Source organism: Notechis scutatus, chromosome 5 (assembly GCF_049901735.1).
Source record: "Notechis scutatus isolate UNSWTSFEM ecotype Mainland chromosome 5, rNotScu1.2, whole genome shotgun sequence".
NCBI lineage: Eukaryota > Metazoa > Chordata > Lepidosauria > Squamata > Elapidae > Notechis > Notechis scutatus.
The window spans coordinates 29930951-29949823 of record NC_142013.1 but is presented as its reverse complement, the minus strand read 5'-3'; the positions used below and the strand labels follow the sequence as shown (position 1 = coordinate 29949823).

The following is an 18873-nucleotide window of genomic DNA, read 5'->3' as shown; positions in this document are numbered from 1 at the left end:
GCCGTCGACTTTTTATGACGTTCTTATTCTCCATTGGAGAGCCAGTGTTACGGGGAAAAAATCAAAGGCCTTAACGGAAGCGGCGTTTTGCCGCGTGCGGGGATTAATGTGTAAGTGTAATTGCGCGAGGTTCAGTTGCTATTTACGCTCCAGGCCAAAAGCGAGTGCCGGATCGTGGAATTCCGGGGCTTGCTAGTTTCGTCTCCTACTTTTTTTTTTATTATTATTATCTAGTCTGCCCTTAGGACTAGATACCTCCACCCCACCCCAAAAACAACCTTTGACGCCTCCAGTTGTATCGTAATGATGGCTTCTACATTCCTCAACGCGCTGATTCTGGAGACGTTGTTGCCGCACGTTTGGAGCTATAGTAGAGATTCTCAGTCATCCAGATCACGGTTGCCCCAAAGGTGCTTTTTTTAAAGGCAACTGGACTTTCTTGTTTTTTCCCCCGCCATGAAAACGTTTCGCTTCGCTTCCAAAAAGTTTATTCAGTTCCGGACAAAATCCAGTTGCCTTTTGAAAAAAAGCACTTTTGGAGCACGTTTGGAGGGCATTGGATTGGGTGTTCTCTACATGACAAGCAAAATACGCTAAGAAATAAGTTTGGATACTATTATTAATACTATTGCAGTTTGGAGAACCGCTGATATAGAGGAAAGTATCAAGCCTTTTTTATTTAATGAAAAACATTTTTCTTTTCGTTTTATGGAATTAAAACATTTACCATTATGAGGCCTTCACTGTAGTTTAGGTCTTCCAAATCTGGGTTGCAGAAATCTGGAGGACCACAAGATGTTAATATAAAGAAACAAGAAAATGTATCCTTGCTGCCCCTTTCTTGTTGATAGACTTTTGCATAAAGCCCAGATTTAGAAACCGCACCACTGTGTTATTCCAGTCCAGTACCAGTGTTATAAATATTTATTATTTCCTAGTCCATATAAGTGGCATGATTTGGTGTATAAATAAGTAAGGTAATCTGATGTCTTCTACATATTTTGAACTCTACTTCATGCAGTCCAGAGTTGAAAAGAAAACTTGTGCATAGTAATTCATTGCTTTTTGAATGCAAGGAAAATAGTAATGCCCTCCATGATACAAAATTTCATGGAAAATCAGTATAAGATAACTAATACATCATGACTATTACACTCAGAGAAAACTGGTTCAAGATGACTAAGGGCTTTGCTTATTGATCATTTGCTGTTGTCTCAGGTGTGTTGATGAAGATGAAATTAAATCTCTGCAAAATAGTTGATGGCTGTCGCCTTGGGACACTGACAAATCTCGGCAAGAAAGGGATTCAGTCGATGGAAATTCCAGGATGTCTACTTTATACCAAAATGGGATCAGCACCACACCTTACCCACGATACACTACATAATATTCAAGGTGTTCCTGTGGTTGCCCAGATTCCACTTACAACATTGTGAGTGCAATTTCAGCCTTTGTAGGTAAAATAGATGAGGCAAATACAGACTTTGATTTTCCTTTTGAGATATTTGTATGTTATATATGTATGTATGTATACGTATGCAAGTATAACTTTTGCATTCCTGACAGAATTGCATTCCTGATTGAATTCCAGCAGAATTCAATTATTGCTGGCCTATTTGTGCAAATATAGACCCCTTTAATTTCAACAGGATTTATTCTCAAAATTATTCTTTGCTCTAGAATTGAAGCCTGAGATTCCAATCTTGGTTTTATATGATAGCATTAAACTGTATAATCTTTTAGTTTGTATATCAACAATAGTCATTTAAGAAGAACTTTGAGAAGTACTTTGCATTATGATTCCACAACTATATTAGATACAAGATATTTGTTGGATAGTGAGAAACTACAGGGGATCTCTTTGTGGTTAGAATCACTCTGGTGTCAATGGCTAAACAGCTATCACTTAGGACCAAAGTGAATTCATACGTTGCGATGTTTTTCAAACTGCATTATTTACATATTGTGCATTAATGTCTAACATGCATGAATTATGTAGTTGTCTTAACATGTTTTCCTGTTTGGATGCAGAGCAGATCTTCAAGAGGTCTTGCAGGAATATAAAGAAGGAATTGGAAAATTCATAGGTAAAAGTATAGGGGTGGCTTTTCATCATTAATGAAGCATGATAAAGTAGGTGTTATTGCATCTAACATTATTTGGAATAGAGTGTTATCCATATACTGCTAAAACACTTATGTCTCTAACCTTTAACTGGGCAAAGTGGTGCATCATAGGGCAAACATTTGTAAATAGAGTACCTCAAATGAGATAACTTACAGAATGCCAGGACCCAATACTCCCAAAGGAATGAAATTTGGGGACTTTGTGACTTGTTCAGTGCTGCTGGGCTGCTGTATGATCCTGATTTTCAGCAATTCTGTGATAATTTCCAGACCATTTGCATAATTTTTTGCTCCCTCTCCCAACTAGCAGCCACTTATCTGCCTCCTAGTGAGGTATGGAAGGAGGGAAGGACAGAGGAGAAAGCAAATAAAAAATATCTGTGAACAGAAATTAATTATCCTCCTTATTCTCCAGCCCCCATGATGGGAACAATAACAAATCTGGAGTCCTTGGTGCTGTCTCAGCTTGATTGTTCAGAGAGCATCACTAACTCCATAATTCAACTCTCTTTTATTGGCAAAAGTAAATTTGCATTTTAACTAACCGTAAGAGAGTTAGTAAAAAATTCTGATGTTTTCTTGCAATGCTGCTAGCTGATATTGCAAAAGACACGTATGTTTTTTGTCTAAGTGAAATCAATAAATGTGATACTCCCATTTGAATCCCTGGAAATAGAATTAATTCTCTTTATGGGCAACCCCCATAAGGCATGCTTTGGCAACCTTTGTTTACTAATTTCTGATCAGTTATGATCCAGGAGATATGCCTTAGAATTTAAATAAGGATGGGCTGGATAAAGACATCCATTTGAAATTACAGGATAGAGATAGCATTGGTGATCGACTATTGCTTGTTGCAATGTATGTTGATTAAATGACTTAAGATTTATTTGGAACAAGTTTTACATATTTTTGACTAATCTGTATGATGGGTCAAACCTAGAGGCCTCTCCATTTTTGTTACTAAATTTTAAATCCTTAAATCTTATACCAGTTATATCATACAACAGTCTAACCATTCTGTGCATCTGATGAAGTGAGCTTTAGCCATGGGTGGGATTCAGGCCGGTATGGGCAAACTGGTAGTTCCGGTGATAGTTTGGCTCCGCCCACCCGCTCCTGCTCTATTGGGTGCTATATTTCCTTTGCTTGAAGCCCAGCTGATTGGTGTGGCAGCCTGGATTGCCACTCCTCAGCTGTTTTTACTTACTTAGGCTGCAGTAAAAGGTAAGTTTTCCTTCTATTTTCAAAAGCACCATGTGTGCGCATGCGTGTGTGAAGCACATGTCCACCAAACCAGTTGTTACAACGGCTGAATCCCACCACTGACTTTAGCTCCTGAAAACATATGCTCTTTAAAAAAAAAAAAAAGTTGGATAAATTGCTATCAGATCCCTTCTGATTTTTTGTTACCAGAAATTAACAACATAGATCTTTTTATTAGATTGTCCTGAAAAGTAATTAGAAATGTTTAGTGGAATGTTATAGTTTTGGGAGACTTGCTATTAATAGTTTATTTAAGTGATACAGCATTATGATAGAAAAATTCATTGTCAATATATTAAAGATAATATTTTATTTTGGACTTAGGTATGCCAGAATCAGTATCATATTGTTCCCTTCAAGACCCTGCTGTTTGTTCCCCTCATGGCTACAATAGCACGAAGGTATAGTAAATTTGACTATTTTCGTGGCTTTTCAGTCTTGGCTCTTCACTCCCCTCCCTACTGTTTTTAAAGGAATAATCATAATAGTGGCAGCAACTGAAGATTCCTGCATAGCCATTTAGAAAACAAGTAGGAGAATGGAATCAATTCATAGTGGAAAAATCAACTAATTTTTTTCTTTCCTTATTTCTGACAGGCTGTATCTATATGGAACAATAGAGGACGGAAAGAACTCACAGCATCAAAGTTCATGGACATCCAAAAGGCTATCCAGCCAGACTGGTTCCAATGTTTATCAGATGGAGACACTATTTCAGGAGATATCTCCAGAAAGAAAGCCAAGAAATCTGTAGATCGATCATTATGCTTTTTGGATGAATGTCTACAGCTGCAAGAAAATTGTCCAGTAAGTGTTAAATCTTTTTGAGGTGTATATACACATTGAATTTACTTGCTAATTTTTAGATATTCTGGTAAATGCAGCTTGCAGAATTCCTGCATTGTTTCTGAAAACTATATTTATGTAATCTATAGAACATGTCTTTTTCTTTCTGTTTTCTTTTTGTTGTATAGAACTAAGTATAATGGTTCTTCCCCTTTGTATTATTAATTTTAATTTTATATTGATAAACCCAATTATTTTTGGGCCGTGTTGTTGTGCACTCTTCCACAAACCCCTTTGCAAAAATACCACTCTTAATTGGAGCCATTCCAGTTTCTCTGGTCAGAATCTGTGAATATCATTTTATTTAAAATGTTTATATCTTGTCTTTATAAAGCCTTGAAGCTTGGGAATATTTAAAATAACAATACCAAATACATTTTGTATAGAATCTATGTGGATATATAATTGGTGGAAAGGCCAATTATAATGAAAAAGTAAGTTTAATGTGTGCATTGAGAAATTAGTAACATATACTGTCTTTTCTTTCCAAAACAAAAATTGCTCTTCTATTAATCATTTGGCCTTTTAAAAGAAAAAAAATAGTTTAAACTTCAGTTAGAGCAAATAATGCCCAGCTTGGTCTTTTATAGAGTGTCTTTTATAAAGAAGTGGCAATCTAGACCTAAATGGGGAATTATATGTCACTAATGGAAGAAAATTTCAATCTGTTAGGAAAAATAGTTTTAAAAAAGTTAAAATATTCTTAACTAGAGCCGTCAATAGTAGGACTATAAATCATATGTGTATATTATTAATGATATGGGGATGGAAGAAAAAAATAAATGCCAGCTTATTTTAAGTTTTATGTTCTTTGCTCATTCTATTCTTATTTTTTTGATATCACTGGTGTAACAATCTGCAGAAAGGACTTTCCCTTCCAACTCTGTCCAACTTCTGTTTACCCAAGGATGTATTTATAGTTTACATATATATATGACTCTTTCATACCAGGAATTGAAACAAAGTTTGATGATTGGAGTTATTGAAGGTGGAGATGTGTTGGAGGAAAGACTAAGATCAGCCAGGGAGACTGCCAAGAGACCGGTGGCTGGATTTCTTTTGGATGCCTTTCAAGGAAATACCATGACTAAAGAGACTAAATTGGAGCTCTTAACGTCTGTTATAGCTGAGCTGCCAGAAGATAAACCAAGGTCAGAACTAAATGGGATTTTTATTTAAGCATATATAATGCACCACTTGGATGGATTTTCACAAACACAGAGCACTATTAAATGTACAATGAGATACTGTGTTATGTGGTATTATAGAAATAGATTTTAATAAGTTAAGACAGGCTTGGAAAATTCTCAGCTGATGTAAAGCTGCATGAGCTGCTCCTGTCCCTTTGTTTTATTGTCCAGAGTACCCACAATTATGCTAGGAAGTAATAAAATGGGCATTTCCAAAAAGCAATTTGGGGATATTTCAAAGCTTATGTTGTGTCATTCACCCAATTACATTCAAAATCAGGGGGGAAAGGTTGGAATTTGTGATTCTGTTATTTGTGATTATTAAGTTTGAAGTTATTGCAAACTGAATTATACTGATACAGTTATACATTATTTTTGTTAATTCATTTAGCACCATAAAATTATCATTTTGAAAAAATACCAACGTTAAATGATACTAGTATTTTTCAACCATTGTAGTACTACTTCAAGTTGACAATGTAGCCTCTATCAAAAATTCATTCTGTAAATTGCAGGTCCTTATTTTATGAAGCCATCTGCAAACAACCATGTTTAGTAAAGAATATTGCCAATTGAAGCTCTGAATATTTTTTTGTTTTATTTGATTTACACACTGCCTAATTCCAAAATGATTCTACATTGCATACAATTTTAAATATACAACAAGACAAAAAACAATACAATAAAAATATACAAGGTAACATCTGATCACTCAAAACATTGTATATACAAAGACCCAACCAAAAAATGGTACCCATCCACTCCACCCTACCTGGAGTATTATACAACATAGGAAGAAATGCTTTCCAGTTTTTAAAGTACATGTGTGCATGCGTTTTTGCATGGAAAGAACAAGAATTGGATTCTTTTTGAAGGAGACCATTATAATTCCAAAGAGTTGTCTAGTTCAGCTTCTAATCTTATTGCCAATGTTCATTAAGAAAACCTAATTCTCTTTTATTCTCACCAAAAGTCTTTCAAAAATAATTTATAGTTTATCATGCCTTCCTCATATAAATAGATTATTTTTACAATAATTGTCATCTTCCTTCTCTCAGATTGAGATAAAGATATGTATTGTACAAATAATAGGAGACAACAGTATGTCAAATTTTGCAGGCATCACTCTATTTTTAATAAGTATCTTAGATTGCTATTAGAAAGGTTGCGTTTAAGGAACTACAAATGTTAATGATTTGTATAATTGTTAACAGAATGTAATTATCTTATTCAGGAAGCTTAAAAACTAGTTTATATAGTTGTCAGCACATTACTCCTGTTGAGAGCAAAATTGCTATTCCTTTACCCTTCCAATCTTATAAGACCTGCCAAATGAATTTAGAGTCTGGCATCCTTAATAATAGTGCAAGAAGCTTAGTAAACCCAGCTACATTTTCAAGCCCCAAGGAGACTTTTGTATATGCTGATAGTAAAACATTTTTCCTTTGTATTTCAAAACATTATTTTGATCATAACAAGCTTAGGTTGAGTTAGAAATTCTGAAAGTCAAATTTGAAGCATACTAGTGTTGTGATTTATCCTTTTTCTTTGGTTTGGTTTTCCGTTACAACAAGAGAATTCTAAAAAAAATGAGTGTATTGTGTATTTATATGTAGAGTTTTTGTTGTTTTTTTGTTTGCCTTCAACCAAACTTGACTCATGGTGATGGTATGCACAAGTCTAGTCAACATATCAGGAGTGGTTGGCCATTGGCTTGTTTTATGGCTACGAGAGGATGACTGGTACAAAGTCCCTTGGTTAGTTTCCATACCAAAGCAAGAGTAGAACTTAAAGTTTCCTTCCTTCAAGTCTAGTACATTAGCCATTAGATCAAATGAACTTTCAGGTATATTTTTTATGCTCAGTTTTGAGAAGCTCTGTATAATACAATACCATCATTATATATAAGTTCTGTGCTGGTGTAAGAATGCCAGGGGCCCAGTGCCACTTTCTGTCCTTCCAGAATGGTACAGAGGATTCTGGCAATGCAATAAAATACCCTCTGAAGGAATGGTTGAATTATGTCTCCATTTATTTTGGAAAAATAACCCCACCATCAAGAATCTGAGGATACTGCAGGCTTCAACTGGAATATTTAGGGCCACATTACACACATAAGAATGATGTATCCTTCAGAGTTTTAGCCAATGAGAGTGTTCCATTTTCCATTTCTTTCACTGTTAAGGGGACATATATAATGAATCAATCATAGGTATAAACTAGCATATTTAAGGAATTAAAAATGCAATCCCTTGGTTGTTACAATTTCATTACCTGTTCCAGTGTGCCACTAAAATAGTTACTGTCATTGGTCAAATATAATGTCCATTGGGATGCAAGGCAATTTGATATTTATTGGGGAATGTTGGAAGGATTAAAAACAGAAAATAGTTATGTTGTATCTTCCTTCTTACATCGCAGAGAAAATTTGGATTAAATTTAGTGGATTCAGCTATTATTTCAGATGGTCAAGATGTTCAAGATATGGTTGGTAACTTACAGATCCTTGAGGGATGTGGTGGCTCAGTGGCTAAGACGCTGAGCTTGTCGATCAGAAAGGTTGGCAGTTCGGAGGTTCAAATCCCTAGCACCGCATAATGGAATAAGCTCCTGTTACTTCTCCCAGCTTCTGCCAACCTAGCAGTTCGAAAGCATGTAAAATGCAAGTAGAAAAATAGGGACCACTTTGGTGGGAAGGTAACAGCATTCTGTGCACCTTTGGCGTTTAATCATGCCAGCCACATGACCACAGAGATGTCTTTGGACAGCACTGGCTCTTTGGCTTTGTAACAGAGATGGCACCAGAAACTACTAGCACACATGTGCAAGGGGAACCTTTACCTTTACAGATCCTTATAACAGTTTTTCTCCCCAATTAAGTGCCCTTCAGATGATTCCCTGAATTTCCATCCAGTCTTCCTATCTGTAGCCAGATTTGGAAGAAGTACAACTCTTCTGGAGAGAGAAGTGAGGGAATGCTTTGTATACAACATATACAATAAGTAACTTTCACATAAATTACCTCATAATGTAGGATAGGAAGTTAGCCTTTGAAGTTTTTCTCACCTACTTCTGAATTTTGGAGCAAGGTTGTTTTGGAATTCTGATAAATCAGAGTATGTGAATCCCAAGGTATATAGAGTAGATGTAAGGCCTTCCACTTCCCTCAGGCTTTATAGGTCATGCTTCACCTATAGCTCAGAAACATGGTTGGTTGTTTGGGACTAGTTATAAATAGCTACCTGACTTCATTATTAACCATAATTACTATAAGTATAACTCCAGAATTTACCAAGGAAAAATTGGAAAAGAGTATATGAATAGGAGAACAAAATAAATTGCAAAAATATGTATCGATTATTATTTTAAAATGCCTTTTTGTTTTGATCTATTGCAGACTAATCCATGGAATTGGTAAACCAGATGAAGTTCTGGAGTGCATTAAAAGAGGAATAGATATTTTTGACAGTTCTTTTCCTTATCAGGTGACAGAACGATTCTGTGCTTTGTCCTTCAATTATGATTATCAACTGAATACTGAAACAGCAGGTATTGGTCTTGATAATCTTGTGTGCATGGGATTATTTGAATAAAATATTGGTAATGTGAGTTTTGAAATTCTTAAGATTCCAATTCTGTTTAACATGCTTCTGAGAAGGTTCTAATTATGTTAATCACCTTCTCCTTTTTGTCCTATTGCACTGTAAACAATACCTTACTTGTTATACCAGAAGTGCTACTTCTAACTGAGGCTTAGTTAAGACCACTATTGTTTATAGTAAAACCTCAGTTTAGCAGATCTCAGAATAGCAGATGTTACATTCAGTGAATTAAAGTTCTACAACAGTTTACACAATTACTGCAATAATTTCATTGCATAAATGATATAAGTAGATGCACGTGATCTAATTTCCATAGTTTTGGTAAAGAGATTTTACAAAAGATGTAAATCACCACAGTGACTTCATATTTGATATCTCTTTATGAATAATGGAATCTCTTTCCCCCATTCATTTATTAAAATAATGTTTTGCTAATGATTAGCATCAGCAATTAGCAATTTCATTTCAACCTCATGGTTGAAGAAACCAAGATAGTTTTAAGGACTTTTTGACTTTGTGCTGCTGATGCTTTTTCTTAAAAAAACAAATAAATAAACAAACCTTATATACTAATCAGTCATATGTGCACAATTTGTTGTTTTGCTCTTTGGCCTTCAAACCTTGATAAGAAAATCCAAGGAGTACTCTTTAAAAATGTAAATATTTTCCAAAACAGTGAAATTGCTGTCATTCACAATTGAGTAAATGTGAGGATTAAAAAAAAGCAGTGGAGATCTTAATGGCTGAGGATTTTCATGCCTTGACCGCTCAGATCTTTTATATCTTTTATCACCCTTTTTAGAAGTTTCTCACAATTTAATAAGTCATACGGATTCTACAGTAAAGTGCAAATATTAAATGATCTATTATTTTGCCCACCATCATACGACAAGCAGTCAAGTCTCTGCATTTATTAAAGTATATACAAACTCATAAGCTAGTTGTAGAATATTCAAAAAATGAATAGGATTTCTATGTATTTTATATCTTTTCTCCTGATCATGATTATGAAAAATTAATCCTGCTAGACATTTACAGTTGGAAAATAGGAACGTTTCCTTTTTAAGACTTATATCACTGTCTTAATGGCTCATGTTAGGAATATGAGTCACCTAACAGCTATTTGGGTTAGAAATATATAAACAAGGATAAACATTTTAAAACTGTATCTTTAAGAAAATGCAAAACTGTAATTAGGTGTGGTTTCTCAAACGGCCATAAGATGAAGCCAGAAACCTGGATTGTTTTGGTCTTAGTCTCAGAAGAGAGTGTGAGTGTATATCTTTGTTTCCTTCTGTTGGAAAGTATTGCCGTTGCTCCATTTTTCCTAATTGACTGATATTTTCTGGATTTAATGTAAGTCTGTTACTGAACTGTTTTTTGACACTGGACTTTGATATTTGGATTATCCATGGATTGAAAACTGACTGATTTAACTTGTGAATGACTTTGGATTGCTTATTTTGGACTTTGCTTAAACCTTTCTGGAAGTAAAAATCTACATTTACTGGACAGTGTATCTGTGTGCTCTGTGTGTATTATTCCAACACTACTCTCTATACGTCTCCCTGTATGCGCTCATTCTCCTAACGGGGAATTACCTCAACAGCTCAACCTCAACTTTGTGATTAAAATGTAAGAGTAAATTGATACAACATGAATCTGTTTTAATTAAAAATAAGTACAATACCACATTGCATTTAATAAAATTTGGTTAGAATGTGGTATTGCTTATTTTGCATGCGTGGATAGTTAACAAAACAATGAGAAATGCAGCCATTTACATTTTAAGCTTTTAACATTAGATTGCCTCCCTTTCACCTATTTTACTGCCTTGTAAGTATCAAAACTATTTGATTCCATATTTTGTGACAGTTGTTTTAACATTTTAATAGTGCCATAGCCTTTAAGTATGAACTTCTCCTTTATTGCAGATATAAAAGAAGATGGAAAAACAGAGGTGAGGAAAGATGATGAAAAAACAAATGATGAAACATGCAGTGAAGCTCAAGAAATGACTTCATTTGAAATACATCTGAAAGAAATAAAGTATGTTGGTTTCTGTTTACTTAAAATTTCAGCTTTTTGTATGGGTGGGTCCTGAGTAATGTTATAGTGGTCTTTGCATTGATTGGGAAATATGTTCTGCTGAATATTGTGGGCCTAATTTCATAAACAGGTGGTTGCTTAATATTCTCCATTCCCACCTTTTTTGCCATTTGGAGAACTACTTCTGACCACAGTTGCGAAAATTAATATTGTGGTTGCTTACCAATTTCACTTAAAGAACGTAATTTTAGCCCTAACAGAAGCTTAGCATTTGAAGAGAAAAATTCTCAGTTTTTCTCTGAGAAAACCTTAGGTCTTCAAATTTTTTATGACCTGACACGTTACATGGAAACCATTGGCATCAAAAGGGTCCTTTTTTATGCTACAGATATATTTACTTACCTGAAAACAAGTCCCATTGAATTTAAAGAAACTGTTAAGTCATTTTGCATATGAATTTACTGTGTCTTGAGTCAAGTCATGGATTGATCAATAATTCTGCAGAATACCAATAATCATTCATTCCTAGTTGCTGTTGAATTAAGTATCCTGTCTCCTACTTGCTACTAAATACTGGTGATGCTTTTAAAACTGTAGGTATGTCTGGGCAAAGGAAAAAATAGATCACAGTCATTTTTAAAACGAAACAAAACATTTTTCATGGGATTTGATGCTGTGCTTTAGACATTCTTGGAGGATGATCTTATAGTTAGGGCCATTCATGAAACATTAACTGTCATATGATATGATGTATTGAGCCATATAATTTTCTGAGGTTAAGAGGACTCCTAGATATCTTCATCATGATGTTTTTGCAACTATGCGCTCGACAGTCTGGTTACATGGATCTCTTATAATGTTAAAAATATAATAGAGCTCTCTCACAGTGTATTTTATCCACATGAGTTACATAATTTAGAAGACAACAGGGTCAAACCTGCTGGTTCTGTCTTGTTGCTTATCCCCAACTACCTTGATCCTGCTGTAATATCATGTATTAAAAAAACTTCTAAAAAAAAGTCCAACATGCCAACTTGTATAAGCAGTTCACCATATTAAATATTCCTTTTCATACTTTTTCTATGAAGGTTGGACCACTGGGAAATACAATAGAATAATATAATCATTATCAAAAAAATAAGTCTGAATAAAAGTAATAAAGTACAGAGAACAGTAGTAATTCATACCAAAAAGAACTTGCAAAAATTTTTCATTATGAGGATCATAACAGCATATGTTTTTAAATTCTATAACATTTCTGTTGGGATTCTCTTGACTAATAAGTCCTTTGTCAATTGATCTAATATCAGTTGTTAATTTCAACCACAGTATTACACCAAAATATGTCAGATTGTAAGCTTCTTAAATTGCTGAGCTGTTCTGACATTTTTGTGAAGTACTGTGTATATAGATAATGACATATAATGTTGATAATATCAGTGATCATTAAATGTTCATGCTGTGTTCAGCAATTAGCTTATAGTTAGTTTTCAGAGTTACCACACTGGGCCCAAAGGATGTGCTTAGCTGCATGGATGATTTACTTCTTATCCATAAATGTGCTTTTCTTTTTTAGATACCAGGATGATTTTAATCCTATAGTAAATGGATGCTCATGCTATTGCTGTCAAAACCACAGTCGTGCCTATATTCATCACCTCATCATGACCAAAGAGATGCTGGCTTATGTGCTTCTTATGATGCATAACTTTCAGCATTACTTTAGCTTCTTTTCTTCTATCCGAAATGCTTTGAAAGAAGATAAGTTGGATCAGTTAAGCAAGATTATCAGCAGGCAAGCCCTCTAAAGTCAGATATGTTAAAAAAAATAAAAAAAACCAGGCCTTCCCCAACCTGACTTACTCTTCTGGATCAAGATTATGGAGAAGAGCTATTATACAATGAGGGTAGACACCCATGATAGAAGAAAATCCATATTTTGCCTGGTATCTCATATCTTTTTTTAAAGTCCTTATAATTTTAGGAAAGATTGAGATTCTTTTTCAGAGGCATTAATCTTTGAAAAAGATAAAAATAAGGATATTCTCTAGAAGAACTCACAGACTTTTCTGAATTGTATTAATGATATTAACTTAGGGACATTTGAACTGCAATAGGAAGAAAAGAACATCAACTAATCGGGAGAATGGGAAAACAACTCCACATCTTTTGAGATACAGATGTACTACTATTGTATATTAATTTATTTTATTTTTTAAATATCGGGAAGAGATGACATACAGTAGCTAAAAATCATAGGAAAAAATGGTTTCTGTTATGAATTATATCTCACTTGGACACTTCTGATGGTAGAAACATTTTAAAATAATGCATTCCTTAAATTCTTCTGTGTTCTTGTTAGATAGACAGTTTTTTCCATATGTTGTAAGTTACCTGCTAGAGACCCTGATTTTAGAGCTATCTAAAAGATAGCTGTTTATCTGAAGGATATGGATTGCACTTTCAACCTTTTACAGTAATGTTTTGGGAGGGGGATGAGTAAGGCTTTGATAGTAAAAACAAATACAGCAAATAATGTATTTCAGGTTTCTTTAGATTATTTGGTTCAATTTTATTTTTTCTACTGGGTTTTTACTACTATATTTGAATGTTAAAAGTTTTTATAATATCAAATTTATTATACTGCATGGGGAACTTTAATAAGACATTATATCTGGGAAATGCAGTAAGGCATGAGGGAGAGAAAGAGAGGGCGGGAACTCATAAAATAGAGGAAAACTGTGAGAGTGGGAAGCCCAGGCAAGATGATTCTGCAAAAAGCCAATATGAAGACTGGAGAGATAGATTGTCCTCATCTCTCTTGTCAGAGCCAAGTCTAATGGGCTTAAGAAAGAGCTGATGTTTAAGCATTACTGAAAACAACACAGTAATTATCAGACGTCAATATGAATTTGTCAAGAGCAAATCTTAATGGATTTACCTTATCTCATGTTTTGATCGGGTATTCAAACATGTAACACCATTATAATATGAATTGCATTGGTTGCCTGCATTTCCAGAAGCAATTCAAGATTCTGGTTGTCACCCATTATTTTATCAATAGCTGGAGAATAAAAATGGAAATTAGAAAATTATAGAAGACTAAGGAAAAATAGTAAGCATGTGAATAAGAATTAAATATGGTAAGAAGGGGAATGTTATAATAATTAAATATATTATGTATAGTAATATGAAGTAAGAACAGAGTACTGATATAATTGTAGTGAATGTGTATTAATTGTAATGGATATTGATCAAGATATTTGTACCCAGACAACACACTGCTTAAACAGATGATGGATTGTTTGCATAGAATAAAATTAAAAATGTAATAAAAAAAAGATTCTGGTTATCACCTTTAAAGCTCTTCCGGTTTGGGACCAGATTACTTAAAACCATCTTCTTGCAGTCCTGTCCAAATTTGTCTGATAGGTTGAGCGTGCTAAAGGTCCTGCCAGCCAAGGAATGTTGGCTGGCGGGGACTAGGAGACTTCCTTTTCCTGCCATAGTCCCTACCCTCTGGAACATTCTCTCCTCAGTTGAGGATGGTCACTGAAGAGAAGTACCACCAAATGTATTTCCCTAATAGATGGAACTCTATAGATGGTGGGTCAGATAGATGTAACTGGGGAGAGGCAGTCCTTTAAATAACTTGGTTTCAAGCATGTCGGGCTTTAAAGGTGATAGGTGGCATCTTTAATTGCACCCAGAAGCAAATCGGCAATCTATGCAGCTCCTGTAAAAGGTGACAGGTGCACAGGTTTGGCTTGCACACAATTGTGTGAGCCACTATGTTTTGAGCCAACTAAAACTACCAGCTACTCTTCAAAGGTAGTCCCATGTAGAGCGCATTGCAATAGTTCAAAGGGGAGGTGACCAAGGCACAAGTGATTTGAGAAGGCCCTGGTGATGAATGGATATAACTGGCACACAACACACAGTTGTGCAAAGGGTGTCCTGACTATTACTGCCACCAGGAGTTGTGAGTCCATGAGAACCCCCAGGTTATGCACCAGGTGTCTAGGGTAGTGCAATCTAATCCTCGAGATAGCAATTCCCCAAGAGCCAAGGAGCCCTGCATCCCAATGCTACTCAGTCTTGCCAGGGCTCAATTTTAACTTGTTGCTCCTCGCTCAGATATCAACACCCTTCAGGCACCAAGAGAGAACTGTTACAGCATTGGAGTTAGTTCTGGAAGTTTCAGCAGTGCCACCACAGAAAAATCTTCTCCTCATTCTAGCTTGTTTGTTCAGCAAAGACAACACCTGCAATCACAGATTTCGTGTGAAATGACATAGAAAAAGATACAGAATATCTAAAATAATACCTAGCTCTCATTTCTGAGCTTGACTAAGCTTTGGAAAATCATGTTTTGGAAAATAATAAAATTAATGTAGTTGTGAATTTGTACAATAAATTATATATGCAAATGGTTTTGATTTTTTTACTGATTTCACTGCTGATATTTTTATAGTGCCTCTCTCCATGTATATGATTTCCAGAGTGATCTTTGTTAACATCTCATAACAAAAAATGAAAGGAAAGGAAAGGGTTAGGGTTACCTCCTCTTCCAAATGTTAGAAAATAACGAGAATCCTTTCTATGAGAATGCTATATGGCTGAGGCTATACAGAAGCTAACAGATGTATAAACAATTTTAGGAAAAGTAGCTAATAGTTGCACTTTAATATAAATTCTGAATAATAGTCCCTGAATCATCAAGCCACATAAATATTGTACAACTTTTGGAATTACTTCAGAGAGGATATTGAGCAAAACGAGCTACTATTCTTCCTGGAAAATCCACTCAAGACTAATATGAATTACTATTAATGAAAGTACAGCATTGATGCAAATTTGATCTAATAGATACTTTATAATCTTCCATAAGGAACTGCATATTTACAGTCCGTTCCAATTCTTTAGAATCCAAGCCCTAAACTGATATCAAATGATAGGCACAAAATAATACCAGTAACACTGCAGAGTAGCCAACACTTGAGGGAGTTGGGGAAATATTCCAACTATTGAAAACGTGATACTATGAGAATATATGGAGGCAGACATTCCCATTAACATAAATGCAGCTGGAGGTTGGCACATTGCAACGTGCCACTTTCTAATATTTATTTTTAAATTAAAAATTATTTTAAAAATGCCAAGTTATTGAGCAAATAGTCTGGGGGACAAAAGGGAAGATATCTGAGGCATGGTGGAGCCCTTGGACACTGTTGCCTTTCCACATAAAATTTGAAAGTTATAGTCAGTTTATAGTCAAGGTTATCAGAGGAATATCATTACTATATTACCTCTAAGCATAATCTTTGAAAAATCTTTCAGAACCAGCTCCTTGCCTAACCTATGGTCACAAGCCACAGTCATCCCCATCTTCAAAAAGGGCGACCCAAGCCTAGTTGAAAATTACAGGCCAATCTCCTTATGCTGCGTCACCTGTAAAGTCATGGAATCAATTATTAACCAATCCATTATCCTCCACTTAGAGACAAACAACCTACTCTCCAATAAACAATTTGGTTTCAGAAAAAAACTATCCTGTAATCTGCAACTCTTACACTGCAAAAACATATGGACGACACAACTCGACCAGGGCAAAGCAATAGACGCAATCTACATACACTTCTGTAAAGCCTTTGATTCAGTGGTACACGACAAACTACTCCTAAAAATAAAATCCTATGGTATCTCTGGACAACTGAATAACTGGATAGAAGCATTCCTGTCAAACAGACAACAAATGGTCAAAATCGGAGCGTCCTATCAAATCCAGTACCTGTCAATAGTGGTGTCCCCCAGGGCAGTGTTCTAGGACCAACTCTCTTCATACTCTACATAAATGACCTCTGCGATCATATTAAGAGCAATTGCGTTCTTTTCGCTGATGATGTAAAGCTGTTCAATACCACAGACAATACTGCTACCCTTCAAAAAGATCTCGACTATGTATCTGAATGGTCAAACAAATGGCAACTTCAAATCTCAACAAATAAATGCTCTGTCTTACATATTGGCAAAAAAATCAGAAAATAAAATACAAGCTGAATAGTCAAGAACTTGTTGATGACCCAAGCTCTGTAAAGGACCTTGGAATACTCACCTCTAATGATCTAAGTGCTAGAGCCCACTGCAACTACATAGCCAAAAAGGCATTAAGAGTTGTTAACCTTATCCTACGTAGCTTTTTCTCTGGTAATATCACACTACTAACCAGAGCATACAAAACATTTGCTAGACCAATACTCGAATACAGTTCATCAGTCTGGAACCCTCATTACGTATCTGATATTAGCACAATTGAGAAAGTCCAGAAATATTTCACAAGGAGAGTTCTCCACTCTTCTACTCGTTGTAGAATACCTTATGCCACCAGACTTGAAATTCTAGAACTAGAAAACCTTGAATTACGCCGTCTTCGGTCTGACTTAAGCATGGTATATAAAATCATACATTGCAATGTCCTACCTGTCAATGAATACTTCAGCTTCAACCATAACAACACAAGAGCACACAATAGATACAAACTCAAAGTAAACCGCACCAAACTTGATTGCAGGAAATACGACTTCAGCAACAGAGTGGTCAACGTCTGGAATACTCTACCCGACTCTGTAGTCTCTTCCCCAAACCCCAAAAACTTTAACCTTAGACTGTCTACTATTGACCTCACCCCCTTCCTAAGAGGTCTGTAGGGGGCGTGCATAAGCGCACCAATGTGCCTACCGTCCCTGTCCTATTGTTTCTCTTATTCTTTTATTTTTCTTATATGTACCCATTTCATGTATTCACAACTATGTATACGCTTATACTTATTATCTTGTAAACAATTGGAAAATCAAATAAATAAATAAATAAATATGTAATAGACTGAACATACTATTATATTCCAAAGCAGTTATATTTGAATAACAAACATCTATTGCTGTGTTTACAATCATCAGAACTGATAGAATGTGCACTGTAATTCTACCAAAGCATCCAAGGGATCTTTAGAGCCTAAATGGATTTAAGAGGCAACAATTTTATGTACACTCAGTTTTGAATGTATCCAAATATAACAGGATTGTACTGTAAATAAATTATCTAGAAACATTACTGATATTAGATCAATTTATTTTCTAGTAAAGTCCATCTTTAAAAGAATTGTTATAGTTGTACAATCAGCCAGATGTGTAGACTGGTTTTGGAATGTTTTCCCACCTCTCCAGTTCTTCCCAAAGACCCCAGATAAAGAGTTATTTGTTGGTGTTCCACCTCAGAATGTATTGTTCAAGTAAAGCTACCTTTTGTAGTTGACTGAATTTGTCAATGTCTAAGTGTTCAAGTGGTGCTGCAGATGTTTTGGGATTTCACCTAAGGCATCTATTAGTATTGATATAATTTTTGTTTTCTTTGTTCTTTTATTAGATGTAATATAGCTGCTTACTCCATTAGACTCCAAGTGGCTTACAAAATATAATAGTAAATTAAAACAATAGAAAACAATGAATCAAGACAGGCCAAAGTAAAACCAACCATTAAAATGAAACATCATAGCTTCACCATAAACACATTAATTCCAGTCCTAGAGCCAAAGGCAGGTTTTAAGGGCTTTTCAGAACTTCAGGAAGGCACCATTGATGGATATTAGTATATAGACCTTATTTTGTCTGACTTCAACTCTTATACATTTTTTCAATATACAGCTACAAATCAAAGAGGTGTTTCAGGAAAGTCAGTCATCCTCAAGCCTCTTCTTTCTTGATTCTTATTTGCTAGCATCTTACTAATTTCATACAA

General features: G+C 35.0%; 1 protein-coding gene across 4 annotated transcripts; it reads left to right on the top strand.

Annotated features, from left to right (window-relative positions):
- Positions 1–21: 21 nt before the first annotated feature.
- Positions 22–15906, top strand: QTRT2 (queuine tRNA-ribosyltransferase accessory subunit 2). Of its 4 annotated transcripts, none has more exons than XM_026681741.2 (9): positions 22–110; positions 1219–1432; positions 2032–2087; positions 3717–3793; positions 3990–4199; positions 5190–5389; positions 8826–8977; positions 10965–11079; positions 12656–15906. In XM_026681741.2, the coding sequence occupies exons 1-9, from the start codon at positions 107–109 to the stop codon at positions 12885–12887; spliced, it is 1260 nt and encodes a 419-aa protein (XP_026537526.2). In that variant the 5' UTR covers positions 22–106; the 3' UTR covers positions 12888–15906. The 4 variants fall into 4 exon arrangements, with proteins under 4 accessions (XP_026537526.2, XP_087822535.1, XP_087822534.1 ...); XM_087966409.1 differs by having other exon boundaries at positions 61–110; positions 2037–2133; XM_087966408.1 differs by having other exon boundaries at positions 78–110; positions 2032–2133.
- The last annotated feature ends 2967 nt before the right edge of the window (positions 15907–18873 follow it).